Here is a 24,786-nt window from a genome sequence, read left to right as displayed (position 1 = left end):
ATGCAAAAGTCTTTCCCCCTTGTTTTCTCGATTGGGGAAGAAAGTAGGCAGGTGAATTGCTTGATTTAGAGAGACCCTAGATACCACTTTTGGCAGAAAGGAAGGGTTGGTTCGTAAGGAGACCCTGTCTCGGTAAAAAATTATGAACGGTGGTATTGCCATTAGGGCCTGTAATTCCGAAACCCTTCTTGCTGAGGTAATGGCCAGCAGGAAAGCTGTCTTCCAAGAAAGAAATTGTAAATCCGCAGAAGCTGCTGGCTCGAAGGGAGGTAGAGTCAATTTTTCTAACACAAAATTGAGATCCCAAGCAGGTAGGGGTACCTTTCTTGGAGGTTTTATATTCTTGATCCCTCTAAGAAATTGCCTTAACAAAGGATGTGAAAACACAGGTGGATCAGTGTTGTATCTAGCTGAGATAGCTGAAGCATGTATTTTTATGGAAGAGTATGAAAGTCCATTATTTAGCAATTCTGCCAAGTATTCCAGAATGAGTGGGAAGCTCAGTACTGATGCATCTTGACCCTTGTTGATGTTCCAAATGCTGAATCTCTTCCATTTGGCTGAGTAAGCCCTTCTGGTGGATGGTCTGCGGGCTTCTGTTAGTATCCGCTGAACTTCCTTGGAGAGAGATAAATTGAGGTTATTTATGGGATCTTCCAAGCTGTTAGCTGTAGAGTCTGGAGGTTGGGATGAACTGTACTGAAGTTGTGTTGAATCAACAGTTATATCCAAAAACACTATGAGACTGGTAGTTGTACCACAAGAAACGATGCTGGATTCAAAGTAACAAATGATGTTTATTTTACGTAATGAAACTCCTTAAAATGAGCCCTTTCGTTTGGCTGTGCCAAACTTTATCAAATATATTTGGTATTTACATAGTTACTTTGAATCCAGCATCGTTTCTTGTGGTACAACTACCAGTCTCATCGTGTTTTTGGATATATTTTGTTGGTTTCGTTGTGTGAGTACTTGGTTTTGAATCAACAGTTGAGGCCATTTGGGAAGGGCCCACGGTTTGTTGTGACATATGCTCCGTAGTAGTGGGTACCAGTGTTGTCTTGGCCAGTCCGGAGCTATTAGGATCCCCTTTGGCTGCTCTGCTTTGATCTTTAGTAACACTGTGGTCATCAGTGGCAGAGGTGGAAATGCATAGATGATTAGGGAGCTCCAGTTGAATGAGAGAGCATCTATTTTCCATGCTTGTGGATGATATGTCCTTGAGCAGAACTTTTGTAGCTGATGATTGAGTTGGGAGGAAAAAAGGTCTACATCTGGCCTGCCCCATGCCGAGGTTAGTTGTGTAAAGATGTCTGGATGTAACCTCCATTCGTGTGGGTCTAGGAAATTCCTGCTTAGACTGTCCGCCAGGACATTGTCTCTGCCTGGAACAAATTGGGATTGTAACTGTATGTTTAGACTCAGTGATTTTTCCCAAAGATTCATTGTTAGCCTGCAAAGGGGGTAAGAATGAGTACCTCCCTGCTTGTTTATGTACCACATCACAGTGGTGTTGTCTGTCCTTATTAGTAGGTGGCCTTGTTGAAGTTGATGTCCAAAAGCCTCGATGGCATGCATTACTGCCAGCATTTCTTTTTGGTTGATATGCAGATGTGCTTCCTTTGGATTCCATTGTCCTTGAATACATCTGCCCTCCATGTGCGCCCCCCATCCACGGCCCGAGGCGTCTGTGGTAATGGTCTGTGTTGTCTGAGGTTTTTTGAAAGACATGCCTGTATTTGACTGGCTTGCTGAGGCCCACCATAGAAATTCCTTTTGAAGACATGGAATGAGTGGAATGATTGCTTCTAGGTTGTTGTTGTGCTGAGACCATAAGCTTTTTAGGTACCATTGAAGTTTTCTCATGTGTAGTCTCGCTAGTGGAACCAGGAGAATGCAAGATGCCATGAACCCCAGGGCCTGTAGGAATCTCCTTGCAGTCATCTGGGTGAGTTTTGCTAAACTTTTGAAGTAATGAGTTAACTGTTCTTGCTTGTCTTCTGTCAGGTAAGCCATTTGAGAGTCTGTGTCTAGTTTGGCTCCTAAGAAGGTTATTTGTTGGGATGGCAGAAGTCTTGACTTTTGAAAGTTGACTGTGTATCCCAAAGCCTGTAGCAAGTGTATGACATAATTCAAGTTTTTTGTCAAGGTTAGTTTGTTGTCCGCTTGTATGAGGCAATCGTCCAGGTAGGGTAGATTTGAATCCCCTGGAGCCTGCAATGAGCAATTACTGATGCCAGGCATTTCGTGAATACTCTGGGCACAGTAGATAAGCCAAAAGGCAATGCTGAGAATTGATAATGCTCTGGCCCTGCAAGAAATCTGAGGTATCTTCTGCAGCTGTGTCTGATAGGGACATGCAGGTATGCCTCCTTGAGGTCCAGAGTAATCAGCCAAGACCCCTTGCCCAGCATGGGAAGGAGTTGCTGTAAAGTCAGCATTTTGAACTTTGGTACTATGAGAAAAGTGTTTAAAGCGGACAAATCCAGTATTGGTCTCCATTGATTTTCTTTTCTTGGAACAAGGAACAGTCTTGAGTAAAACCCCTGACCTTGTTTTTGCTGAGGAACTTTTTCTATTGCCTTGATCTGAGCAAGCAGAGAAATTTGCTTGATAGCCTCTGCCTTTTGATTTTGTGGACGATTTGGCATGCCTTGTTTTCTTGGTAAGGTATGAAAATGGAACCTGTAACCATGATCTATAATGTCCAAAATCCATTTGTCTTTGGTCAGTTTGTGCCAATTTTTTGTGAACAGAGATAATTTTCCACCCAAAGGAGCTTCTTTTTGCTCCTTGGTCGGTGGAGTTAGAGGAAAGTCATTGAGATTGTCCCTGAGTGGCAGGGGGAACCCCTGTGTCACCTCTTTGGTTTGTTGGTTGCCATTGGCGTCCCCTGTAGGATCCTCTATATTGCCCTCTCCCTCGGGCACGCCTGTTCTTGCCCCTTTGAAATCTTTCAGGATTTGGAAAGGACCAGTTTTTAGAAGGCCAGTTCCTGCTGAATCTGGGGGGCTGAACCTGGAGGAAATCTTTGACTGTCTGAACTGACTTGGCTTTTTCCTCAATGGACTTTAACACATCTTTAGCATTAGCACCAAAAAGTTTGTTCTTTTCCAAGGGTGCATCCAGAAGTTTTGCCTTAACATGATCCGGTAAAGGTTGCTCTCTTAACCATGCATGTCTACGAATGACCGCTCCTGTCATAGCTGCCCTACATGATGCTTCCAGTGCATCATATCCACACTGCAGAAAATGATTGCTAACCTGCTGAGAGTTATGGACAGCCTCCTGCAAAGACTTCCTATCTAAAGGTTCAGGAGAGGCTATTTTTTTCTGTAAATCATCCAAAAGGAAATCCTGATATTGAAACATATGAATCAGACAATTGAGAGCTCTCATAGTTAAGGTAGTAGAGGTGTAAACCTTCTTCCCCCATCTCTCTAAGGACCTTGCCTCCCTGTCGGAAGGCAAAGGATTTTTGGAGGTGGTAGCAGAAACACCCTTAGGCCCCTGGGAAATAGTTTCTAAGTCTACAGTATGGGCCCTAAAGAAATGTGAATGGGTTTCAGGGACCCTATAGTATCTGTCAGGCTTGGCAGGAGCCGGAGGCAGAGAATCAGAGGTAACACTGGAGTCAGAGTATAGGTCATCCAACACATCACGCACAGGAGGAATAGCTAAGGGTCTGTGTTGTGGTTTTTTAAGGAATGTTCGAAGGCGCTTTCTGGAATCAGAATATTCCTGGCCTTGCCACTGGAAATGCTCCCTCATGGAGTGCAGAACTTCCCCAAAAGAGATATCCTCAGGAGTAAAGGCCGAGGGAATGGAGTCCTCTGCATCCGAATCCTCATAAGTCTGAAAAGGGGCTTCCTGGGATTCAGAATGAACAGAGTCCCCAGAATCTTCATCAGAAGAAAGGGGGTCAGGTGGCTCAACCCTAGGCCTCTTATCAGCAGGAGGCTGGGATCCTCTCTCGGGATGGGCCTGGGAGCCTCTGATCAGGGAAATTAAATCTGCGGCCAAGGACATAATTTGAGCATCAGGATTAGGCTGAGGCAAGGTTTTAGCAGGGTGATGCTTGGCCTGGCTTGCTGCCTTAGCACGTGTGTAGGCCTTGATAGACATAGACATGGGAGGCCTAGCTGCCCCACGTGCAGGAGTAACCTTATCCACAGCAATGGTCTCGGGCATTTCCTCGGTTTCAGTATCCGGAGGAAAATCAATAACTGGCGTCGGTGTGGCCTCCGGTGTCGGAGGTATTGGTAATGCAGTGTCTTCGGTTCGAAGTGGTGGAATAATCGCCTCAGAGGGAACCGGGGCACTCGCGGTATGTTTTGGCGTGGAGTCGGCGGAAGTCGCAGGCCGAGGAGGTCGGTGCCGGTCTTTCCGTTTCTTAGAAATATGTGTTGTCTGTTGTTCCGATGGCATAATATAAGCAAACTTTTCACCGAAAAAGTCTTCAGCGAACTCCACCCGGCGCCTGAGAGTGCGCTTATTGAAGCGAGCACAGGCGGCACAGGCCAAGACGTTGTGGTCTGGGCCAAGGCAAGGGAGGCAGTAAGAATGGAAATCCTTATGAGGTATTTGTTTACCACAAGACAAACAATTATTTACTTTTTCAGTAATTTCTGACATCGGCTGAGGCAAGAAAAGGTCCCCAATGGGGTACTTAGCTTTTTTGATGACTTCGGTTTCGAAGAATACAGGAGCTGACCGACCGGCACTTGCGAACTGCTTCTGCTTCGGGCACCACGCGGCAAGAAAGACTGGAGAAGATGGCGTCGGCTGATGCTTATATACTCCAGCCGCTTTGACGTCGGAGAGAAATGCAACATCAGCCGATGTCGGACCCAGACTTTGGAATCTGGCCGACCGAGGGCTGCCTGAGGCAGGACAACCCATACGTTATGACTGCAGTTGCATTCTTGAAGGACATCAGGGTATCCATATAAGGACCACACTGTAGTAATAGCCTGTAAAAGTTCTGATATTCTGCTGGCCATTGGTTTAACCACAGATTCTTCTCATATATAATGTGGGAAACCAAACTAATTCTTTAGCCAAGTATTTACTTACTGCTTGGTGGGACTTCAGGAAGATCTGTCTGAACCACGGTCATATCTTCTACCTTCCCATGAAATGGAAGTTCACCCGGTTTTTCAATATATGATAACAGTTGTTCTAGTGGTATATCCTGAGTAATAAAAAAAAAGAGAACATAAATTATATGGTTACAATACACACCCTGGAATTACCTCAGTGACTTCCTTTGTTTATCTATACAAACATTATAGACAATGTCAGAACACAAAAGTAGGTCAGAAATTAGGAGAGGATATATTCATTTAACTAAGCAACTGGAATTATAGGTCTGTCAGATAATACCTCATCTACAAAACTTAAATGTGAATAAGACAAGCTTACAAACGTATAGCAAAAGTACAAGTCAGATTGCTATATGGGGATGGTATAAACACACTAGAAATAAACTGTATACAGGGCAAGAAATGGCTCCCTGTTGAAATGCTGGCACCCAATATGTCATGTCCCAACAAGCCAAAAAAAAAAAGACCAAACTAAACAGCAAATACTGAAGATCGCTCTTCTCCTTTTGGCTTCTTTTTTGCAGGGGGGGGGGCAAGCTTTCCCTTCACCCTGATGTGGGGGGCAAGCTGCCCATCCCCTGAACTTTTATATACCAATTCCAAGATCACTATGCCTCAGACAAAACGGAATATTAAGAGAAGTGGCTATCTTGGACTGTTTTTTGGGTATTCAGTCTCCGTGTTCTATAACATACTTTTGTGGGTTTCGACATTTCAGATAGTTACTGGTGGTGGTGCTGCAGTAGCGTTGTTGCCTCACAGCAAGACATTGTGCCGTTCAATTCTCAGCTAGAGCATCTTCTGTGTGCAGACATGCGTGAATGGGCATACCTTCATTGAAGGTTGTGCGTCAGGGCTGGCAAACTCTGCACGTAAAAAATCCACTGCCAATCATTAGCGGACTGGAGTTCCGCTGTGGTGACCCCTAACCGGGAAAAGCCGAAAGACACAAACAAACCGGTTATATAGAACATTTTACATGAGCTTCTACACACTGAGTTGTATGCTCCTGATACCAGGCTCTACAAGATCTGGCTAAGTGTTTTCTGTTTTGCTACTTTACAGAACATACTAAGACAGTTGCGCAGTTTTTTGTACTTTTAAGCAATCTGTAAAGAAAATTGTTTGCTGGCTTAATCTTGTGGCAGGAGAGAGAAATGGGTCATTTCTGTGTTACTGACTGCGAGAACTGGGCCATTTTTGTGCCGCTGACTGCGAGAACCGGGCCATTTCTGTGCCACTGACTGCGAGAATCGGGCCATTTCTGTGCCACTGACTGCGAGAACCGGGCCATTTCTGTGCCACTGACTCCGAGAACCGGGCCATTTCTGTGCCACTGACTCCGAGAACCGGGCCATTTCTGTGCCACTGACTCCGAGAACCGGGCCATTTCTGTGCCACTGACTCCGAGAACCGGGCCATTTCTGTGCCACTGACTCCGAGAACCGGGCCATTTCTGTGCCGCTGACTAGAACTGGGCCATTTCTGTGCCGCTGACTGCAAGAACCAGGCCGTATCTGTGCTGCTGACTATGAGAACAGTACAGTTTTGTACCTACCATAAATGTAGATGTTAGAGTGTTCACACTGCTGCAGTCATCACTGTTGGGTTATCCTGCTGTCAGGCGGTCCTGCAGTCGGCTCGAGTTCCAAAGTCTTGGTCCGGCATTGGTTGCTGTTGCTTCTTCCCTGATGTCAGTGCGCCAGGGGTATATAAGATGCATCCGACGCCATTTTCTTCAGTTTTTCTTGCCCCAGATGTCAGGTACCCTCAATAGGTAGGCAATATATATTGCTATATAAAAATATACATATAAAAATAAAACAATACCTTCAGTCACAAGCAAATACACCACAGAGGTTGTATAGGATAGAAAGATATAGGCAAGTCCAGCTAGTTCAAAGGGGATGGAGGGAGGGTAACCTGGACTGCAGCAGTGTGAACACTCGAACATCTACATTTATGGTAGGTACAAAACTGTACTATGTCCATCGTGTTACACTGCTGCAGTCATCACTGCTGGGTTGAATCCCAAAGCTAAGGATGGGAGGTGGAACTAAACAGGGTTTGGAGAGGCTAGTAGGCCCTGCAGAACTGCAGTGGCAAAGCCAGCTCTGGTTTTAGAGTATAGAGGTAAGTGATAGTGCTTGGTGAAGGTGTGCACTGAACTCCAAGTGGCAGCCTCCAAAATATCCTTGGTTGGTACCCCTCTGAGGAAGGCTGTTGATGTTGCTGTAGCCCTGGTGGAATGGGGCCTGATGTTACCAGGCACAGATTTCCCATGGTGTGTGTAGCAGAAATGGATACAATGTCCTATCCATTTTGAAAGAGTCTGTTTTGAGATAGTTTTTCCTTGAGATCCTGCAGCATAGGATACAAAGAGCTGGTCAGATTTTCTGAAAGCCTTAGTTTTATCCAAGTAGTAATGTAATTGCATGTGAATGTCCAAAGAGTGTAGGAGCCTTTCCCCTTTGTTCTGGAGGTTTGGATAAAAGGTGGGCAAATGAATGGTTTGGTTTAGGGCCACACTGGATACCACCTTTGGCATAAAGGAAGGGTTAGTTCGTAAAGAGACTCTGTCTTTATGAAAAATGATGAAAGGCTCCACTGCCATTAGGGCCTGTAGTTCTGAGACTCTTTATGCTGAAGTTATTGCTAGCAGCAGCGCAGTTTTCCATGATAGGAACTCTAGATCAGCAGTGAAAGCTGGTTCAAAGGGAGGAAGTGTTAGCTTTTCCAGAACAAAGTTGAGGTCCTAAGTTGGTGTTGGTGCTCTCTGGGGCGGTCTTGTGTTCTTAGCCCCTTTGAGGAACTTTCTTAGTAATGGATGTAAAAATATAAGATGATCCATGTTGTACTGAGCTGAAACAGCTGAGGCGTGGATCTTAATAGATGAGAAGGAATGTCCTTTGTGCAACATCTCAGTTAAATATTGAAGAATCTGAGGAATATTTGGGACAAGGGGATTTTGGCCTATAGCCTGGTTCCAGGCACAGAATCTTTTCCATTTGTCTGAATAGACTTTCCTGGTGCTGGGCCTCCTGGCCTCCAGAATGACATCCATCACAGCTTTAGAGAGAAGTGTTGACTGGTTATTTAGGCAATTTGCCGTGCAGCCAGATTTAAAGTCTTGAGCTGGCTGTGTAGAATCTGATTGTTTTGCTGAGTGAGCAGGTGAGGAATTGTAGGCAAAATCCATGGTGGGTCTTGAGCCATGTTCCTTAGTATTGGATACCAGTGTTGGCGTGGCCAGTCTGGAGCAATGAGTATCATTTGTGGCCTCTCTAATCTGGCTTTCAGCAGCACCTTTGCCAGAAGAGGCAGTGGAGGAAAGGCATACACTGTCAATGTTTTCCAAATGAATGAGATGGCGTCCACTTTCCAAGCTAGTGTGTGGTATTGTCCTTGTGCAGAATTTCCGTAGTTGGTAGTTTTGGGGGGAAGCAAACAGATCTATGTCTGTGCTCCCCCATTTTTGAGTTATCATTGCGAATACTTGTGGATCTAGTTTCCACTTGTGAGGATCTGTGATGTTTCTGCTTAGATCATCTGCCAGTGTGTTTTTCTTTCCTGGCAGGAATTGTGCTTGTAGTTGAACTTGGTAGGTCAGTGCTGTGTTCCACAAGGTCATTGCTTGTCTGCATAGGGGGTAGGAGTGTGTGCCCCCTTGCTTGTTTATGTACCACATCACTGTGGTGTTGTCTGTCTTTATTAGGAGTTGTCCTGGATGTAGGAGGTCCTTGAAAGCTGTTAGCATCTCTTTTTGATTGATATGTAGATGCCTTTGGTTTGCAGGCCATTTGCCCTGAATGCACTGTCCTGCCATGTGTGCTCCCCAGGCATAATCTGATACGTTTGTTGTTATAGTTTGCCTGGCTGTGGGTAAGGTGAAAGGCTGACCCTTGTTGAGGTGACATGCCTGAACCCACCATAGAAACTCCTGTTGAAGGCAGGGAATGAGTGGAATTATTGTTTCCAAGCTGTGGCTGTGTTGAGACCATACACTTTTCAGATACCATTGTAATTTCCTCATATGCAGTTTTGCAAATGGTATTAGTAGTATGCAAGGTGCCATGAATCCCAAGGCCTGCAGAATTTTTCTTGCAGGTAGTTGGGTCTTTGTTGCCATCATTTTGAAGTATTGAGTCAGTTGTCCTTGCTTGTCTGGCGTGAGATAAGCCATCTGGGCCATTGTATTTAAGCTGGCACCCAGGAATATTATGTCTTGTGAGGGCACTAGTTTTGACTTCTTTTCGTTTACTGTGTACCCTAGGCAACTTGGAATGTTTTTGACAAACGCCAGATGCTTTTAATAGAGTGTCCTTGCTTTCTGCTTGAATAAGGCAGTCGTCCAGGTATGGATATATTTGAATCCCTCTTTGTCTGCAGTATGCAATTACTGGTGCCAGGCATTTTGTGAAGACCCTGGGCGCAGTAGATAAGCCAAAGGGCAGTGCAGAGAATTGGGAATGGGTTGAACCTGCAATAAATTGGAGGTATCTTCTGCAATTTTGTCTGATAGGGACATGCAGGTATGCCTCCTTGAGGTCCAAAGTTACTAGCCAAGCCTTCTTGCTCAGCATGGGAAGAAGTTGCTGTAGTGTTAGCATCTTGAATTTGGGTACTTCCAGGTATGTGTTTAGAATTGAGAGGTCCAGAATGGGTCTCCAGGCTTTGTCCTTTCAGGGAACTAGAAACAGTCTTGAGTAAAATCCTTGTCCTTGCTCCTGTGTAGGAACCTGTTGAACGGCTCTCATGTCCATGAGAGCTGAGATTTGCTTTTGAGCCTCTGCCCACTGATTTGGTGACAGGTTTGGCATTCCTTTTATCCTTGGAAAATTGTGAAAGTGGAATCTGTATCCTTGAGATACAATATTTAGGACCCATTTGTCTTTTGTGATGATGTGCCAATTGTCTGCAAAAAGAGCTAGTTTCCCCCCAAGGGAGCTGCTAAGAGGGCTTTGCTTGGTAGTCTGAGGGGTAAGCCATTGTGTTTGTCTTCTGGTAGTTTGAGACCTGTCTTCTCCTCCTTTTTGGGTTGTGGCACTCCATTGTCGAGGCTGGTAAGAGCCTTGTGGCTGGCCTCTGGTTGTCTGTATGCCCCTCTGTGGTCTGGCAGAAGCTGGAAAGGACCAGTTTTTGGTTGGCCAATTTCTGCTGAAACGAGGAGGTTGAACCTGTAAAAAATCCTTGACCGTCTGCATAGATTTTGCCTTATCCCCCACTTTCTTTAAAACTTCTTTTGCTTTTACACCAAATAAAACATCCTGATGTAAGGGTGCATCCAATAACTTTGCTTTAACATGATCAGGTAAAGTTTGTTCTTTTAACCAAACATGCCTACGTATGACAGACCCTGTCGCTGCTGCTCTACAAGAAGCTTCCAATGAATCAAATCCACATTGCAAAGTATGTTTTCCCACTTGTTCAGCTGAATGCAACAAATCTTGCATTTCCTTGTAATCTGACTGGTCTGTATGTGCAAGCATTTTTTGTTTTAATTGAGACATCAGATATTGTTGATATTTCAGCATGTGAAACTGAAAATTTAAGGCCCTCAAAGCTAGAGGTATATACTTTCTTTCCCGATCTGTCTAGTGCTCTAGAATCCCTTTCAGAGGGCACAGGATTTTTAGCAGTAGAGGCTTTAACCCCTTTGGGACCCTGGGAAATGGTTTCTGGGTCAGCAACAGGGCGTTTATACAGGAATTTGTGTGAGTCAGGGACTCTGTAGTATCTGTCTGGTTTGACTGGTGCAGGAGATAGTGAATCCGGGTTAAGGCTAGATTCTGAATAATCATCATCCACAATGTCTAACACAGGTGGAATTGCAAGTGGTCTGTGCTGGGGTAGTAAATGGAACCCTCGGAGCCTTTTCTTAAAATCAGAGTAATCCTGGCCTTCCCAGTGGAAATGTTCCCTCATAATATGTATGGTTTCCCCAAAAGAGAAGTCTTCTGGGGGAGATGCAGAAGGGATAGACTCTTCAGCATCAGAATCTTCGTAAGGGGGAAAGGAATATTCCTGTTCCTCAGAAGAGTCTGAGGAAATTGAAACCTGGTCAGAGGAAGCGTAGTCCTCCTCCAGCCTTGGCCTTTTATCAGCATATCATCTTAAGCATCTGTTTCCTAGGCATGGGGCCTTGTACTGGAGACTACTGTGCAGTCTTCTTTGTTTTTAAAGGAGTTTTCAGTTTTGCATAGGATTTAATAGTGAGTGTAGTCTGTCTGAAGACACCTTCAGCATTCAGCAACTGAAGGCATTTCAACTGCACCGGAATCTCCTTCAGGTATGGAGTCAGAAGGGCCTAAAGGTAAAGGTTGTGTAGGGCTAATCTCCGCTTGTGAATCGGATGTCGCCTGGGGTTCTAAATCAGCGGTCGTCAGGGTGCCTCACTGAAAACCGGAGAACCGGCGACTGGCCTAGCAGAGGCCTCGGAATCCGGTTTGGATTTCGGCTGCCTGTCCTTATCTTTGTGTTTTTTATGCATTCCGGACGTCGGTTGCTCCAACGGCATGGTATAATTAAATTTCCTACCAAAATAATGACGGGTGAAATCAAACCGACGTTTAATAGTTTGTTTATTAAACCTAGCGCAAAACCGACAACCTGTGACATTGTGGTCTGGGCCTAGGCAAGGAATACAATAAGAATAAAAGTCCTTATGAGGTATTTGCTTCCCACAAGAAATGCAATTGTTAACTTTTTCTGACATCGGACTGAGGCAAGAAAAGGTTCCCCAATGGGGTACTTAGCTTTATGAAGACTTCGGTCTGAAATTAGATTGGAAAATCTCAGGAGTTGGCCGACCGGCACTTGCAAACTGCTTCTGCTTCGGGCACCGCGCGGCAAGAAAGACTGAAGAAAATGGCGTTGGATGCATCTTATATACCCCTGGCGCACTGACGTCAGGGAAGAAGCGACAGCAACCGACGCCGGACCAAGACTTTGGAACTTGGGCCGACTGCGGGACCGCCTGACGGCAGGATAACCCAACAGTGATGACTGCAGCAGTGTAACACGATGAACATCAGGCCGATTCTGTGCTGCTAACTGTGAGAACCGGGCCGTTTCTGTGCTGCTGTCTGCTTTGGAACCTAGTGTGTAAATTGCTATTGGACATTGTGTTTCTTTGAATTTTTCAGCAGTTTTTGGTGTTATTATAAAACTCCCCATGTTTGCACGACACTGTGCTGTTCACAGGTAGGTTGTAGTATGCATTCCACTGACACAGGTGACTTCACTGATATCTGCATTCTCATCTCCACCTGTTGCTGGACATTCTTTGGTCACCTGCTATTGGTGTCCTCAGCTGCCTATCATTGTATGCAGTTATACAAAGAGCCACAAACAATCCCTGTATTACTATCTACTCCTCCTAGCAGCCCACAGCTGGCTTTCACTGCTCATACTTTGTATGTAGTTATACAAACAGCCACAAACAATCCCTTGGTTACTATCTACTCCTCCTAGCAGCCACAGCTGCCTTTCACTGCTCATACTTTGTATGTAGTTATACAAACAGCCACAAGCAATCCCTTGGTTACTATCTACTCCTCCTAGCAGCCCACAGCTGCCTTTCACTGCTCATACTTTGTATGTAGTTACACAAACAGCCACAAACAATCCCTTGGTTACTATCTACTCCTCCTAGCAGCCCACAGCTGCCTTTCACTGTTCGTACCTTTACAACTGCCACCTTACTCAATAAGCCCCTTTAGTTTGTGGAAAGCCATCTGGGAAGTTGTATTCAAGCTTGCTCCCAGGAATATAATTTGTTGACAGGGTACCAGGTGTGATTTATTTTCGTTTATGGTGTACCCCAGACAAGTTAGCACCCTTTGTACAAAGGCCAGATGATTCAAAAGTATGTCCTGGCTTTCTCCCTGAATTAGACAATCGTCCAGGTATGGGTATATTTGAATATTTCTTTGCCTGCAAAAAGCAATGACTGGAGCTAGGCACTTTGTGAATACCCTGGGCACAGTAGATAAGTCAAAGGGCAGTGCAGAGAACTGATAGTGCATGTAGCCTGCTTTGAAGTGTAGGTATCTTCTGCAAGATTCCCTGATTGGGATGTGCAGGTATGCTTCCTTTAAATCTGGTGTTGCCAACCAGGCATCTTTGCCTAGCATAGGGAGCAAAGTACAGTTGTGTACACTTACCATAAATGTAGATGTTCGAGTGTATTCACTGTTGCGGTCATTACATTTGGGTAATCCTGCTGGCAGGTTGCCCTCAGCCAGCCTGAATTCCAAAGTCTTGGGTCCTGCGTCATCAGCTGCTGTCGCCCCTTCCCTGACGTCAGGTCGTCAGGGGTATAAAAGAAGCAGCCAATGCCATTTTCTTCAGTTTTTCTTGCCCCAAATGTCAGGTGTCCCCAATATATATATATAGTATAATCAGAAATACACCAATACAAATTTTACCTTCATCTATAAGCAAATACACTACATAGGTAGTATAAATCAGAGAAGGAAAGATAAGATCCAAAAGAAAAAAAGGGGGAAGGCGGGTGGGTAACCTGGACTGCAACAGTGAATACACTCGAACATCTACATTTATGGTAAGTGTACACAACTGTACTATGTTCTTCGTGTTTCACTGTTGTAGTCATTGCATCTGGGTAGAATCTCAAAGCTATGGTTAGGAGGCTGAAACTAGACAGCAGTAGGAGTGGCTATGAGGCCCTGCAGGACTGCAGTGGCAAAGCCTGCCCTGGATTTAGGGTAGAGTGACAGATGATAATGCTTCGTAAAGGTGTGCTCTGAACTCCAAGTAGCCACTTCTAAAATGTCTCTGGTTGGTACTCCCCTGAGAAAGGCTGCTGAGGTGGCTGCAGCTCTGGTGGAATGAGGCCTAATGCCCTTCGGCACTGGCTTGCCCTGGTCTAAGTAGCAGAAACGAATGCAGTCGCCTAACCACTTAGAAATAGTCTGCTTTGAGATGGGCTTTCCTTGTGATCCTGCAGCATATGCCACTATTAATTGCTCTGTGTCTTCCTGAAAGCTTTGGTTCTATCCAAGTAGAATCTAAGCTGTCTGTGTATGTCCAAAGAATGCAGAATTCTCTCCCCCTTGCTCTGTGGATTTGAGTAAAAGGTTGGCAGATGGATGGCTTGGTTAAGCACCACACTGAACACTACTTTAGGCATAAATGTCGGGTTTGTTATCAGGGAGACCCTGTCTGGATGAAAAATGATGAAAGGTTCCACAGCCATGAGCGCCTGTAGCTCTGAAAATCGTCTTGCAGAAGTAATTGCTAAGAGCAGATCTATTTTCCAAGATAAAAACTTCATATCAGCAGTAGCAACTAGCTCAAAAGGAGGCAGGGTGAGTTTTTTTAAGACATAGTTGTGGTCCCATGCAGGTATTGGTAGTCTCCTTGGAGGCCTTAAATTTTTGTCTTCTCTGAGGTACTGCCTTAATAAAGGGTGAGAAAAAAGTGGTGGCTCTGTATTGTAATGAACCGAAATGGCAGAGGCATGAATTTTAATTGATGAAAAAGATAGGCTTTTGCCCAGCATCTCAGTTAAGTATTGCAAAATCAGAGGAATATTTGGTACAGCTTTTATCAGTTCCTTGTGCCTGGTTCCAGGCACAGAATCTCTTCCATTTTCCAGCATAAGACTTTCTAGTACTAGGCCTTCTGGCTTACAGAATGACATCCATCACAGCTTTACTGAGAGGTGTTTTTTGTATGACTACATTATCCGCCATGCTGCCAAGTTTAATGTCCTGAGGTGGCTGTGCATGATCTGATTGTTTTGCTGGGACAGTAGACAAGGTATTTGAGGTAAGGTCCAAGCTGGGTATAGAGAGAAGTTCCTTAGTATTGGATACCAGTACTGGCATGACCAGTCTGTGGCAATCAGTATCATTTTTGGCTTCTCCTGTCTGACCTTTAGGAGTAACTTGGGGAGGAGAGGCAGTGGAGGAAAGGCATATACTGATAGATTTTTCCAGCTGAAAGATAGGGTGTCCACTTTCCATGCTTGTCTGCGATAAGTCCTTGTGCAAAAGGGGAGGCAAACAGATCTATGTCCGGGCATCCCCATTTCCTTGTTATCATGCTGAAGACTTGTGGATCCAGCTTCCACTTGTGGGGATCCATGAGGTTTCTGCTTAGTTCGTCTGCCAGAGTATTTTCCTTTCCTGGCAGGAATTGTGCCCGCAGATGTACTTGGTAAGTCAAAGCTGTGTCCCACAAGGTCATGGCTAGTCTGCAAAGGGGGTAAGAATGTGTGCCCCCCTGCTTGTTTATATACCACATGACGGTGGTGTTGTCTGTCTTTATCAGTAGTTGTCCCAGATGAAGTAGGTCCTTGAAGGCTGTCAGGGCATTTTGAACAGCTAACATCTCTTTTTGATTGATATGTAGATGCATTGGGTTTGAGGACCATGTGTCCTGAATGCATCTTCCTGCCATGTGGGCTCCCCAGGCATAGTCTGATGCATCCGTTGTTAGTGTCTGCCTCGCTGGAGGTAATGTGAATGGCTGTCCCTTGTTCTGGTGACAAGCCTTTGCCCACCATCGAAACTCCTGTTGCAGGCAGGGAATGAGAGTAATGACTGTTTCCAGGCTGGGGCAATGTTGAGTCCAAACACTGTTTAGGTACCATTGAAGTTTCCTCATATGCAGTCTTGCATATGGAATTAATAGGATGCAGGATGCCATGAAGCCCAAAGCCTGCAGAATTTTTCTTGCAGATTTATTTATTTTATTTATTTATTTTACATTTGTTGACCGGGCTAGTCTAACTGGATACATGTCCATTTTCAGTAGAGGCCCGGGGAAAACTCAGACAAAACATTATACACAATAAAGATTAATATTGGAATTACATTAGCAATTTTAAACATTGAAAATCAGAGTATGGAGGGAAAAAAATAAATTGATCAAACAAAGAAAAAGAAATAATAATAATGTTTTTTTTTTTTTTTTTTTGAGGATGAGACTACTCATTAGTAATATTTAGGGTAGTTAGTTAAAAAGGAATAATATGCTTGTAAATATTAAAATTATATGCAAACCTTTGTAAACAGGAGAGAAATAGGAAGGTTGAAGAGGAAGTATGTAGAAGAGAGGAAAAGTCAGAGAGCAAAGAAAGGAGATCAGTAATCTACATTAGTGGGGTAAAGGGTGAAAGTGGACCCTAGGGAGTAGGAAGAATAACTGGGCCTTTGTTGCCAACATTTTGAAATAAGTAGTCAGTTGCCTTTGTTTGTCTGGTGTGAGATAAGCCATCTGGGCAGTTGTATTCAAGCTTGCACCCAGGAATGTTATCTCTTGTGAGGGTACTAGTTTTGATTTCTTTTTGTTGACTGTGTATCCTAGGCATGTTAGAAGTCTTTTCACGAATGCCAGATGTTGAAGAAGAATGTCCTTGTTCTCTGCTTGAATGAGGCAGTCATCCAAGTAAGGATATATTTGTATTCCTCTTTGTCTGCAGAATGCAATTACTGGTGCCAGGCACTTTGTAAAGACAATGGGCGCAGTAGATAAGCCAAAGGGCAGTGCAGAGAATTGGTAATGCATTGAACCAGCCTTGAATCTTCTGTATCTTCTGCATGACTGTCTGATTGGAACATGCAGGTATGCCTTTTTTTGGGTCTAAAGTCACAAGCCAAGCATTTTTGCCCAGCATGGGCCGAAGCTGCTGCAAAGTCAACATTTTGAATTTTGGAATATCCAGGAAAGTGTTCAGAATAGATAGGTCCAGTATCGGCGTCCAGGCCTTGTCCTTTTTGGATACCAAGAACAGTCGAGTAAAATCCTTGTCCCTGCTCTTGCTCTGATACTTGTTGAATGGCCCCCATGTCCATGAGGGATGAGACTTGTTTTTGTGCCTCTGCCCATTGATTTTTTGGCAGATCTGGCCAGCCGTTTGCCTTTGGCAGAGTATGGAAATGGAACTTGTAGCCTTGTGACACTATGTTTTAGAACCCACTTGTCCTGGGTTATGATGTCCAATTTTGAGCAAAAGTGCTAATGTTCCCCCTAAGGGTGCTGCCAGAAGATAAGTGCTTGGTGCAGGCAGGGGGACGTCATTGATACTGTTTTCTGTATGTTTGTGATCTACCTTCTACAGCTTTGGAGGTTAAGCATCGCATTGCTTGGCCTGTAAGAACCTTGCACCTGGGATCTGCCCCTAGGGCGTCTGGATCTGCCCTTTTGAGGTCTGTCTGACACAGGAAAGGACCAATTTGTTGTAGGCCAGTGTCTACTAAACCTACGTGGCTGTACTTGTAAAAAAATCTTTGACAGTTTGCATAGATTTAGCTTTGTCCTCCATTTTCTTTAAACATCTCTTCTGCTTTAACACCAAACAAAGTATCATGCTGTAAAGGTGCATCTAGTAATTTAACTTTAACACGATCAGGCAGATTTTGTTCCTTTAACTAAGCATGCCTCCTAATTACAGAACCCGTAGCTGCGGCCCTGCAGGAGGCCTCCAAAGAATCAAAACCACATTGCAAAGTATGCTTTCCAATTTGTTCTGCTGCATACAATAAATCCTAAATTTCCTTGTTTTCTGCACATTCAGAATTTAACATTTTCTGTTTAAGCAATCCCATGACATGTTGCTGATACTTAAGCATATGGAATTGACAGTTTAAGGCCCTTATAGCCAAAGTTGCAGATGTGTAAACCTTTTTCTCCCCATCTATCCAGTTCCCTTGAATCTCTGTCAGAGGGGGTTGGGTTTTTTGCCATGGAAGCCTTAACTCCCTTTGGACCCTGTGAAATAGTTTCTGGGTCAGCAGCAGGGTTTTTAAAAAGAAATTTGTGTGAGTCAGGAACCTTGTAATATCTGTCAGGCTTAACAGGAGCTGGGGGTAAGGAGTCAGGGTTCAGACTAGACTCCGAAAACACATCTACAATGTCTAACACAGGTGGAATGGCTAGAGGCCTGTGCTGAGGTAGTAAAAGAAAATCCCTGAGCCTCTTTTTAGATTCTGAAAAATCTTCTCTCCCAGTGGAAATGCTCCCTCATGGTATGCAAGGTTTCCCCAAAGGAATAGTCCTCAGGAGGAGATGCTGAAGGTATGGATTCTTCAGCATCAGAATCCTCACGGGGGGGGGAAGAGAATATTCCTGATCAGAAGAGGAATCAGAAGAAATATAAACCTGATCTGAAGATTCATAGCCAGTGTCTTGCCTAGGCCTTTTATCAGGAGGGGGATGGGACCCCCTGATCAAGGTAATCAAGTCTTCGGCCATTTTGAGCGTCTGCTTTTTGGGCATAGAAGCCTGTCCACATGGCTCGAGTTTGTTTCCTTGCTTTAGTCTTTGCCTTTGAAGTGGAAGTCATTTTAATGTAAAGATGTTTAGGTTTGAATACACCCTCAGAAGCCGGTAACTGCTCAGTGGCTCTGGACCCATCTGAGGGATTAGCGTCCGAGGCTCCAAAACCTTGAGTATCCAGTGGCATGGCCGACTCCACGTGGGAGTCGGTAGCGGCCTGTGACTCTAAAGTAGCAGGCGTCAGGGGATGCAAAAGCGTCTCACTGAGAACCGGCGAACCGGTGACTGTCTTAGGAGAAGCTTCGTAGTCGGTTTTGGGCCTCGGTTGTTTTTCTCTATCCTTTTCTTTGCGTTATTTGTAAACTCCGGTAGTCGAATGGCTATCCGACGACATTTCAGGATAATTAAACTGGCGTCCAAAAAAGTTTAAAGCAAAATCATACTGACGCTTAATAGTAAATTGGTTAAATCTAGCACAAAACCGACAACCAGTAACGTCGTGATCAGGGCCTAGGCAAGGAATACAGTAAGAATGAAAATCCTTATGAGGTATTTGCTTTCCACAAGAAATACAATTATTAACTATTTCTGACATCGGTCTGTAGCAAGAAAAAAGTTTTCCCAACAGGGTACTTAGCTTTTAGTTGAAGACCTCGGTTCTGAAACTCGAAAATGAAAATTTCAGGAGTCGGCTGACCAGCACTTGCGAACTGCTTCTGCTTCGGGCACCGCACGGCAAGAAAGACTGATGTAATGGCGTCGGCTGCATGTTTTATACCCCTGACGACCTGACGTCATGGAAGAAGGGACAGCAGCCAATGCAGGACCCAAGACTTTGTTAATCAGGCCGACTAAGGGTAACTGCAAGCAGATAACCCAAATGCGATGACTGCAACAGTGAAACACGAAGAACATATGGGCTTTGTCCCAGTACTTTCCTGGTAAAGAAATGTTAAATAAATAAAAGTAAAAAATAAAAAGGGAAGATAGTCTGTTTGTTTCCCTTCTGTTCTCAGCTGCTTAGCTCTTGGATTCCTTATGGTAGGAAATGCCTTCTGCTCCAGATAATACACTAAATCAACACAAATAACTGCATCTGAGAAATATGAAAATATTTCATTAAAATAGAGTCCTCTGTCTCTCATCAAAATGCAGGATCTATAATCAGCACACAGCTACACACACACACACACACACACATAGCTACACACACAAGCAACTAAACATAACCAAGCTAAAATGTTTTATGCTGAGACCCTAAAAATATTTACCAAGTCCTTCTAGAACTAAGAAAACTAGGTTTCATCAATCTAGTGCCCCTTCTTTTTCATCAATCTAGTACCCCTTCTTTTTCATCAATCTAGTGCCCCATCTTTTTCATCAATCTAGTACCCCTTCTTTTTCATCAATCTAGTACCCCTTCTTTTTTATGCTTACCTACAGAAATCAATCAGCAAGAGACATTCCACTTCAAATCTACTAATCCAAACTACTGTACAAATAAAAACATCTTAGTACTTAGATTTAAAGACTCTGTACTCAGAAGTCTGGAAAAAGACAAAGTTATGATGAGCTGTCGACATCACAAGACTCTAAAGAATCTTTCATCTGACAAGTAGGACTACAACGGGGTAACAGGATCATAGAAGGTTACTAGGTTAATGGCCCTAGAAGCTTTCTGAGCCTAGACATTCATGCCCACATTTTTCCCGATTATCAATACCAAAGGACTAGAATGGCTTTGAAATATACCTGTGCCTTACGGCATCTACAAGCTGCCTCATTCCATAAAGGACAGGGGCAATAAGCCAGGGGTGAATCTGCAGTTCCTCAACTATTGGTCTGAGCTGCATCTGAATGGGCCTAGGGAACAGTTCTGAATCACATGAATGGGGAGTCTATTCCAGAGAAGGGGTAATCTCTGAGACACAAACCTGCCCTTCCAATATGTTTTGTTTATGTCACAGACAAAGTTTAGATCCCTAAATTGGGTAATTCTAGTGCTGTTTGTTTTGTGAATGTGTAACAGATCCATCAGGGCTGGACTGGAGAATGCCTTGTAGGTTAAGCATTGATCTTCTCACAGTAGTCTGTAGGAGACCAAGTACAGGGACAGGGCTTTGAGGAGATCTACATAGGACATTATATTTACACCCTGTATTCTTTTAGTGGGGAACCTCTATAGCCACTCCAGCTGTTGTAAATGCCTGGTCATGTACACTCGCTCCAGCTGTTGTAAATGCCTGGTCATGTAAACTCGCTCCAGCTGTTGTAAATGCCTGGTCATGTACACTCGCTCCAGCTGTTGTAAATGCCTGGTCATGTACACTCGCTCCAGCTGTTGTAAATGCCTGGTCATGTACACTCCGAAGGGTGAACTGTATTCTATTTGTCAAATGAGGGCTGAGAGTAGTTGGACTATGATCTCCTTAGATATGGATGTCATGCCCTAACTTATACGTTGTGCCATGAAGAAGGTTTTTCTCACCAGCATGGACATATGCTGATAAAAGTTTATGTTACTGTCAACCTGAGTCCCCAAATCCCTTACACTGTGTCTACTCTTATAGGTTTATAGGTGTGTACTAGGCTAATAACCACAGGTGCCTTTTTAAGCCTAGCCATCCATCCCAAATCTCGTTCTGGTACACTTGATAAGTATAATCAGGAGCTTGGGAGATGAAATATTTAGATGTAGGGGTCTTGGAGATAAAAACTTTACAGGCTGCCTGTGTCCATTAGAGACATAAGTGCCAAACCAGGATGAATTTCCTGTTCCCCATCCAATTTCCCAAGTTATACTTGAACTGTATTACGGACAAACTCTGCTTTACATTGATGTGGAGTCTGTTGCAGAGATGGGGAAGTAACACTCCTTTTAGGGGAGTGTTATCAAAGTTGTAATTTGCAGGGGTGATTGTCTTCCCAAAGGGTTTACTTATGCATTTCTTTCATTGCATTTTAGGCCATGTCCCTAATACCATTTATTTGTCTATGTCAGACCCACCTGGAGGACATTTACAAGCTGAGTGCAATAAATGAATCACCAAAGATGTAATCATCAGCAAATTTGGTCAGCCAAAGACCCTCTACATTTGCCTTAACTTTAGAGAAGTATATTCTGAACAGTAGAGCCCCTCAGTACCAAGCCCTGTGGGACACCACTAGTAATGAGCCTCTTGGTGGAGTTGAATTCTCCCACCCTAACTTCATGTGTCCTATCCTTGAGCCATTTAGCTATCCATCGGGTGTCATAGGGATTTATGTCTAAATGTGTGAGTCTGTGTATGACAGTTGACTGAGGTACTGTGCCAAATGCCTTTGCCAGGTTAAGGTAGGCAGCATACATCATTCTGGCCTAGTCAAGACTACAGTGACCTTTGTGAAGAAAGTACAGTTGTGTACACTTACCATAAATGCAGATGTTTGAGTGTATTCACTGTTGCAGTCATTATATTTGGGTAATCTGCTGGCAGGTTGCCCTCAGTCGGCCTGATTAACAAAGTCTTGGGTCCTGCGTCGGTTGCTGTCCCTTCTTCCTTGATGTCAGGTTGTCACGGGTATAAAACATGCAGCCGATGCCATTACATCAGTTTTTCTTGCCCCAGATGTCCGGTGCCCCCCAAATGGGGAGCAAATAAAATAAAAAAAACACAAAAAATATATACCTCCAATCCCAAAAGCAAATACACCAAAAGGGCTAATTAGCATAGTGAAAGAAAGTAGAGGTATAGCCAGAGAAAAATAGGGGGCTGGAGGGAGGGTAAAGTACAGTTTTGTACCTACCATAAATGTAGATGTTCGAGTGTTCACCCTGCTGCAGTCATCACACTTGGGTTATCCTGCCGTCAGGCGGTCCCGCAGTCGGACAGAATTCCAAAGTCTTGGTCCGGCGTCGGTTGCTGTCGCTTCTTCCCTGACGTCAGTGCGCCAAGGGTATACAAGAGGCATCCAACGCCATTTTCTTCAGTTTTTCTTGCCCCAGATGTCAGGTGCCCCCATTAGGTGGTCACTACCTATTGCCAATAAAGCATGTAATGAAATTACAAAGCATAACTTCAGCTACAAGCAAATACACCACAAAGGTTGCATCAGATAGAAAGGTATAGAAAGGTTCAGCTAGGTCAGAGGGGATGGAGGGAGGGTAACCTGGACTGCAGCAGGGTGAACACTCGAACATCTACATTTATGGTAGGTACAAAACTGTACTATGTTCATCGTGTTACCCTGCTGCAGTCATCACACTTGGGTTGAATCCCAAAGCTAAGGATGGGTAGTGGAGTTAAACAGGGTTAGAAGAAGCTAGTAGGCCCTGCAAAACTGCAATTGCAAAACCAGCTCTAGTCTTAGAATATAGAGGTAAGTGATGGTGTTTGGTGAAGGTGTGCACTGAGCTCCAAGTTGCAGCTTCCAGAATATCCTTGGTTGGCACCCCCCTGAGAAAGGCTGCTGATGTAGCTGTAGCCCTGGTGGAGTGGGACCTAATGCTAGCAGGTACCGGTTTCCCATGATGTGTGTAGCAGAAACGCATGCAATGTGCTATCTAGTTTGAAATGGTCTGTTTTGAGATAGCTTTTCCCTGTGATCCTGCATCATAGGCCACAAAGAGCTGGTCAGATTTTCTGAAAGCCTTAGTTTTATCCAAGTAGTAACGTAATTGCCTGTGAATGTCCAAAGAGTGCAGGAGTCTTTCTCCTTTGTTCTGGGGTTTTGGAAAAAAAGGTGGGTAAATGAATGGTTTGGCTTACGGCCACACTGGATACCACCTTTGGCATAAAGGAAGGGTTAGTTCGTAGAGAGACTCTGTCTTGATGAAAAATGAGGAAAGGCTCCACTGCCATTAGTGTCTGCAGTCTGAGACTCTTCTAGCTGAAGTTATTGCTAGCAGCAGGGCAGTTTTCCATGAAAGAAACTTTAAATCAGCTGAAAAAGCTGGTTCAAAGGGTGGCAGTGTAAGCTTTTCCAGAACAAAGTTGAGATCCCAAGTAGGTGTTGGTGTTCTTCTGGGCGGTCTTATGTTCTTAGCCCCTCTGAGGTACTGTCTTAGAAGTGGATGTGAAAATAAAGGAGGATCCATGCTGTAATAATAGATGAAAAGGAAAGTCCTTTGTGCAACATGTTTGGAGCAAGGGGATTTTGGCCTTTAGCCTGGTTCCAGGCGCAAAATCTTTTCCATTTGTCTGAATAGGCTTTCCTGGTGCTGGGCCTCCCGGCCTCCAGAATGACATCCATAACAGCTTTGGATAGAGGTGTTGGCTGGTTGTTTAGGTAATTTGCCATGCAGCCAGGTTTAAAGTCTTGAGCTGGCTGTGTAGAATCTGATTGTCTCGCTGCGTGAGCAGGTGAGGAATTTGTGGTAAAATCCATGGTGGGCCGTGGGCAATGTTCCTTAGAATTGGATACCAGTGCTGGCGTGGCTAGTCTGGTGCAATGAGTGTCATTTGTGTACTCTCTAATCTGACTTTCAGCAGCACCTTTGCTAGAAGAGGCAGTGGAGGAAAGGCACTCACTGTTAATGTTTTCCAACTGAATGAGAGGGCGTCCACTTTCCAAGCTTGTGGGTGGAATGTCCTTGTGCAAAAGTTTTGAAGTTGGTAGTTTTGGGGTTGGCAAACAGATCTATGTCTGGGCATCCCCATTTTTGAGTTATCATTGCAAATACTTGTGGATCTAGTTTCCACTCGTGGGGATCCATGATGTTTCTGCTTAGGTCATCTGCCAATGTGTTTTTCTTTCCTGGCAGGAATTGTCCTTGTAGTTGAAATTGGTAAGTCAGTGCTGTGTTCCACAAGGTCATTGCTTGCCTGCATAGAGGGTAGGAATGTCTGCCCCATTGCTTATGCACCACATCACTGTGGTGTTGTCAGTCTTTATTATTAGTTGTCCTGGGAGTAAGAGGTCCTTGAAAGCTGTTAGGGCATTCTCTACAGCTAGCATTTCTTTTTGATTGATATGTAGATGCATTTGATCTGTAGTCCATTTGCCCTGAATGCACTGTCCTGTCATGTGTGCTCCCCAGGCATAGTCCAATGCATCTGTTGTTATAGTTTGCCTGGCTGTGGGTAAGGTGAAAGGCTGACCCTTGTTGAGGTGACATGCCTGTGCCCACCACAGAAACTCCTGTTGAAGGCAGGGAATGAGTGGTATCATTGTTTCCAAGCTGTGGCTGTGTTGAGTCCATACGCTTTTCAGGTACCATTGTCATTTCCTCATATGCAGTTTTGCAAATGGTATTAGTAGTATGCAAGATGCCATGAATCCCAAGGCCTGCAGAATTTTTCTTTCAGGGAGTTGGGTCTTTGTTGCCATTATTTTGAAGTATTGAGTCAGCTGTCGTTGCTTGTCTGGCATGAGATAAGCCATCTGGGCCATTGTATTCAAGCTGGCACCCAGGAATATTATGTTCTGTGAGGGCACTAGTTTTGATTTCTTT

The 24,786-nt window shown here is 44.3% G+C and overlaps 1 protein-coding gene across 1 annotated transcript in view; it reads right to left on the bottom strand.

Annotated features, from left to right (window-relative positions):
- Positions 1-5,068: 5,068 nt before the first annotated feature.
- LOC122797897 (putative postmeiotic segregation increased 2-like protein 3) overlaps positions 5,069-24,786 on the bottom strand; it is a 198,701-nt gene continuing 178,983 nt past the window's right edge. The window contains exon 4 of the mRNA XM_044066416.1: positions 5,069-5,194. Within this exon, the coding sequence (XP_043922351.1) occupies positions 5,069-5,194 (126 nt within the window). The remainder of the gene's footprint in view (positions 5,195-24,786) is intronic.

Source organism: Protopterus annectens, chromosome 3.part1 (genome assembly GCF_019279795.1).
Source record: "Protopterus annectens isolate FY-2018-M chromosome 3.part1, PAN1.0, whole genome shotgun sequence".
NCBI classification, from domain to species: domain Eukaryota; kingdom Metazoa; phylum Chordata; order Ceratodontiformes; family Protopteridae; genus Protopterus; species Protopterus annectens.
Note: the sequence above shows the minus strand (reverse complement) of the source record. Positions and strands in the feature narration are given on the sequence as shown.